We start from the raw sequence: 6000 nt of genomic DNA, 5'->3' as shown, positions 1-6000 counted from the left end.
AGATTGAAACTTTTTGGTCAAATATTGTAATATGTCTGGAGAAGGTCAGGAGAGAGGTACAACAGTGAGCCTATAGCCATCTGCAAAACACTCTGTAGGCTGTGTCATGGTTGTGGGCTGCATTTTAGCCAGTGGTGTTGAGATTAAGAACATAGAACAGTACCACCAGATTTCTATCTGCAGGACTATCTGGAAAATGTCATGATTGGGAATGGCTTCAGTTTTCAGCATGACAATCACCCCACACACTCCCAACACAGTAAAACCAAACCTCGATAGAAAAACAAGTCAGTCATGGATTGGCTTCCCCAGAGCTCGGTACTCAACATTACTGAAGCAGTGTGGGATCATCTTGACCGAGAAGGGAACAAAAGGCAGCCAACATCCAAAGAATCCAACATCCAAAGACATTCATTGTCTTTCAAGAAGGCTGGAGAACTATTTCTGAAGACTACTTGAAGAAATTACATGAAAGCTTGACTAAGAGAATTCAGGCTTTTGCAGAATAAAGGTAGTCATTCCAAATACTGACTTTCAAACTTGTTAGAATTATTTAAACTCAGTCTTTTATAAATATAAAGAACCTCAAGACGTTTGCACAGTCCTGTAAATATCTTACTAACTAAGTCACTTAGCTGCTAAATATGATATAGACATGAAACGTCCTCAGAGGACAAGTCCTGCTGTTCACTCAGTGTTCACTATACTTTTCTGCGTTCACTGCGTTTTAAAATATCGCACATCAAATTACACTAAAATAAAAGGGTGACCACAGTGAGTATTTTATCTGCTAAACACCAGCATGTTGGTAATGGCACTGTGAGTGTGATAGCTCATAGCAATCCAACCTGCACTTGGCATCCCATCTGGTTTGGACCCAGGAACTGCCAAACCATTTCAGGCCCCCCCTTTTCTTTTTACCTGTTTTATGGTCAAAGTCCCAAGGGAATGTGCCAAGTGTAGCATGGAGGGGGAAATTTGGCTGATATTTGCAAGATGCTCTGATATATATATATATATAATATATATATATATATATATATATAATATATATATATATATATTATATATAGGGCATACTTGCTACTGTATAAACAAAATTGCTAGTAGAGGCTCGTAATGCCATTGCTGGACTCTCAGTTTATCTTAGCAGCATCTCTGAGTTTTCCATCCTCCGTTTTTCTTCCTCTTTCCTCTCATCCATTCTCTCTCCTTTTTGTTTCCTCACCCCTGTAGAGATGGATCAGTTGGGCTGGAAGCTAATTTGAAGCCAATCAATACTAGTCTGTGTTTCTTCCTGTGTATCAACCCAGTCCAGTGCCCTTGTCTAACTGCCGGCAGAGAGAGAGGGAGAGAGGAGGGGAGCATCTGTTTTGTGACTAACGCCCTCTGACTGTAAATCTATGGCAGCCGCTAAACACCACTCCTCCAACCATTGTGCTAAGTGCAAAAGACTATCTGATTGAATCCAAATTAGATTGATTTCAATGCCAAATCCAGTTGTTAAATGTGTGGACTGACAAAAAGCCCTCTTAGGAACTTGATTAACTGCCTTCATGGCATTTTAACTGATGTCTGAGGGTTTTTTTTAATTATAGATTGAATGTTTGGTTGAGTATTTACACACAGAAAACTAACAAATGTACTTTACGGCATACAAACACAGATGTTAGTGCAGTCTGCACACTAGCGCTGTGCAATACTGCAAATTTTGATATTGGTCCGATACCAAATAAATGCAGGGCCAATATTACTGATACCAATACTGATACTGATACTTTTTAACATGTAAATAAGAGGGAGGGGAGTTGTAAATGTATATGTCTCTAAAGCAGTTTGGGTCACCTTCTGTTATTTAAAGTAATTTAACCCAATTTACTGGAGTACATATCTAACTTAGAGCATAGATAATCGATCCAATCATGCAAGTATCAATACTATGGATATTGGGATCTGTCTGCCCACCTTTACTACACACACACACGCACGCATGCATGCAGCCTGTCCTTTCCTTTGCTTACACGCAACAGCACTGATGTTCAGAATCTGACTCTTCCCAAGATAAGAGCAGTCCCCTCCTCTCTTTTTCTCCCAGCCCCCTTCTCCTTAAACAGCCAATGAGGATGCCATCTATTCATGAGGTGGAGTAGGAGCAGCCATGTGTAGGCAGCCTGCCACAGGAGGAGGTGTGACTCCATGAGCCAAAAGTGTGTGTATGCACAAGAGTGTGCTCACACTGAGAGAGGAGGTGGTGGAGTATAGAGAGTGGAGGGAGAGAGTGTATGTAGGCATGCAAGTGAGACTCCAGGGAAGGAGTGACAGGCAAAGAGGGGAAGAAAGCCAGGTGCGTTTCACTCATCTAATTACTGATTCACACAACACAAAAACACTTACAAACACACACTCACTTCACAAACTGAAGGTAGTACTTCCAGAGCCTGCGTTGAAAGAGTGAATTGAAACACGTGTGTGGTGCGCTCAGAGCGACAGAGGGGATCTCTGAGGATACACGGATGAGAAAGAGGTGTGGGGGAGCCAAGGAAGAGGAGCCCGAGTGTGTATCGCCCAAGGGGGAGTTCATACACACCGCAGACAGCACACACTCCAGCGGGCACTCGGCACTGTTTCCCTGACAACTAGAATGGGCTGCAATTTGTGCACCTTGCAGAAACGGGAGGAACACTACAAACTGCTCTACGAGATCGCACAGGTAAGTGAGACTTGAAGGAGAGTGCGCTGGCGGCAGCGGAATAATCATTGCCATAAAGTTAATGACAAGCAAAGGTGACATTGTTAATGATGGTGTTTTAAAGGGATCGGGGTCAGGGTGAAACAAAAAAAACCTCAACAACGAGGATAAACTCAGAAAATTGTGAGCAAATCTAAGAAGGGGGGTATAGGAAAGAAGCCGGGTTGAGTGGGAAACCCGGAGGAGAAGAAAAAAGACAGGGTGCATGAGAGAGATGCACAAAAATGAGTTTCTTTCAAGCAAACAGGCAAAGAGCCAGTGGGTATATGTGTGTGTGTCTGTGTCTGTGTGTGTATTTCTTTACTCCATCAAAGTGAGTGAAGCTAGTTATTTCTCCTCAGTAGCAGGAGATGTGAGAACAAGTTCAGCTCTTCTTCCCGAGCTGGCTCCGGGGGAATTCATCACATCTCCTCTGACTGTGACTGTCTAGAAGCAATACAGTTCAAAGCACAGCCAGCAAATGTGTTCTGCTGTTTTCCTTTGTGTTGTTTGTCAGAAATGGACTTCTGTGACCTAACATATGATGGGATTTTTTCCTGCTGTCATGTTAAAAAAAAAGGAATTGTTCCAATTTAATGCTCAAGTGAAAGTCCTAAAATATAGAGTGAGAAATAAAACACATGATTAAGAAATTTTAGATACTAATGATGACGGAAACCCTGCATTACTGTAAAATGTGGTGAATGAGTAACTTGTTATATTGTACAGTGCTTGGCTGGTGGGGTGAATCTGCTGAGGAAAAACATATAGCCAAAAATAAATATTTTCTTTGACTCATTTCAGCAGGTTTCAGGTGTTTAAGACAACTTTAAACAGCAAGTGAAGGTTGGATAACCTTGTAATTTTCAGTTGCACACTTTACATCACTGGGAGGAAACACATGTTCTGGATCATCTCTTTTGTCGGGAACAGTGCTGGCAAACATCGGGCCAAAATTCATTCATCATTTAGTATCTTATACTGTTACAGACAGCAGCGAAACTAGATACAGCATGATGAGACCGAGCAGTGTTGTTGCACGCCAGTTCCTTTTGCTATGTAAAATATACTGTAATCATATACTATCATCCAAAGTGTCAGTCTGAAAAAATATATATATATATATCTATATCTATATCTATATATATATATACACATGTGGGGTTCATACTTTAAATGTCAGCTTGTTGTCACTTAGTTGATGTTAATGATGTTTAATGACGACAAGGCAGCCGTAGGCGTCTTTGTTATGACCTCTCTAAAATGGAACAAATATACTGTCATTAACGTAACTTTCCACCACCGCATGATGCTGCTTTTATGAGCCTTATTCACAGCGCTGCAATCTCAAGCTCGTTATGCTTTCAAACTAAATGCCCCCATGCTTTTAATGAGGCGGTGGATGTTTGCGTTGTCTGCCTGGGTGGAGTGCAAGAAAATTGGTCACGTCAATTTAAGAGAAACTCTAGGAGGTTGCGGCTGCTTTTGTAGGAAACTGTTAATGGACTTGCACATACTTGCCAAAACAAAAGGCGTAGCTGTGATATGTTGGAACACTGAATGTCGTCAGTGCAGTCAGGATGTAGTCAGCAAAATTATAAGATTATGAGTATACAAGCATTTAAATCATACCCAGTTGCTGTCTTAAATGTGTTTATTATTTTAGATTAGAGGATTGATGTCACTCTAAAGTTGCCAAGCAATGTGGTGAGCGGAGCCCATATAAAGCAGCGGTCCCAAACCCCCGAGTTGTTTGGTACCGGTCCGTGAGAGTTGAGGCTCAGGTGTGAAATTCATGGTTTTCAGGGTTTTTATTGGTTTTTAGCATTATTTTTTAAAATAATTTTTAGCGTTAACTTGGTTTCCCTGGGTCTTTTCCCGTGTGTTATGAATAAATCTTCTTTTTTTTTTATACTGGTTTTTGTACTGGTTTTATTTTGTTATATTTATCACCTTAAAGGCTGGTCTGTGAAAATATTGTCGGACATAAACCGGTCCATGGCGCAAAAATGTTGGGGACCCCTGATATAAAGTAAATCAGGTGACTAGGGATTAAATTGCAATTGGTGGGACTAAAGCAACTACCAATGAGAGTGCAGGATACCGCTGATTGACATGTGACCTGATAGTACATATGTTACAGAGTTACCCAGGTTAGCCCTGCGACAGACCTGGAAGGATAGATGGATACTTAGGCAACCAGATACTGAAATGTCCACAAGCAACTCCTTTCAAGGCAACGCAGGATGAGCGTGGACGTAGCATAATGCTTTCATAAAAAATCTAGCTGGAGTCTGATTCCATGCACAGATAACACCATCATCTCTAAAACTCTAAATTCATGTACACAACAAATAAGAGCAATATTATTTGTTTCCATGTGCTTCCACTGCTCTTTGCTGCTAGCAAAATAGCTGCGGTCTTAAAAACCTGTAAGAACAGTAAATTGCCAATAAAAGATGGACATCAACATCGTGACATCATGGTTTATGGAGAACCATTTAACCCTTTAATGCCCGAGTGATGAAATAATTGCCAAAAGATTTCTGGGGGTTGAAGAAGGAAAAAAAATCACACTGATGATATAGAAGTTTTAAAAACCAAAAATCCTTGAAGCCACAAAAAGCCCTGAAGTTGAAGTTTAGTATGAGGTACAGAAAGTTACTCCTCTTTGCAGTCAGAAGGTAACCATGTCTGGCCATTAAAAAACTATCAGGTTTAAAGCCCGATGTAGGCTTGTTGTACACCTCACGATCTTTAAATTTCTTTTCAGAAGAAATTTCAAAAAGGAAAACTCCACAATTTCTTTTCTTCCTGTTTCAAATTCTTCTCCTGCAGTATTAATCCTGATATGGAGGGCTTTTTTCTGAGTGGCGACACCTATTGTTCATAAGATGACTGCAGTAAGTCTGGTGTGCCATCAAGTACCAACATAAATGATGAAGGGCTATGGTGACCATACGCCGATGATTTAACCAAGCCTGGTTTAGACCACCTTTCCTTCACTTTTAGGCCCAAAAGCTATATCTATCTTTATACGTCTACATTATAGACATGACATCATTCTGTTTGGCATAAGAGCAAATGCAACTCACTGATTATTACTGTTTTATATGACACAGATGCATTCATCCAAATGTCAGCAAGAGAACAAAAATGCATGTCTCCCAACCCTTTTTTTTCGATTTGCAGTCTAGGACTGCACCACTTTCACTTTTCAAAAGGTTGGCATTGCTATGAATTAGCTTTCGAATGGCACCAAAAGTAAAATA

General features: G+C 40.6%; 1 protein-coding gene across 1 annotated transcript in view; it reads left to right on the top strand.

Annotated features, from left to right (window-relative positions):
- The first annotated feature begins 2091 nt into the window (after nucleotides 1-2091).
- The window catches only part of pdzrn4 (PDZ domain containing ring finger 4), a 46509-nt gene continuing 42600 nt past the window's right edge, over nucleotides 2092-6000 (top strand). Inside the window, exons 1-2 of the mRNA XM_005915583.2 lie at nucleotides 2092-2344; nucleotides 2483-2710. Coding sequence (XP_005915645.1) covers nucleotides 2642-2710 — 69 coding nt within the window. The 5' untranslated portion in view covers nucleotides 2092-2344; nucleotides 2483-2641. The remainder of the gene's footprint in view (nucleotides 2345-2482; nucleotides 2711-6000) is intronic.

This window comes from Haplochromis burtoni, unplaced genomic scaffold (genome assembly GCF_018398535.1).
Source record: "Haplochromis burtoni strain Fernald_Lab_line unplaced genomic scaffold, NCSU_Asbu1 Contig_14, whole genome shotgun sequence".
Taxonomy (NCBI): domain Eukaryota; kingdom Metazoa; phylum Chordata; class Actinopteri; order Cichliformes; family Cichlidae; genus Haplochromis; species Haplochromis burtoni.
Note: the sequence above shows the minus strand (reverse complement) of the source record. Positions and strands in the feature narration are given on the sequence as shown.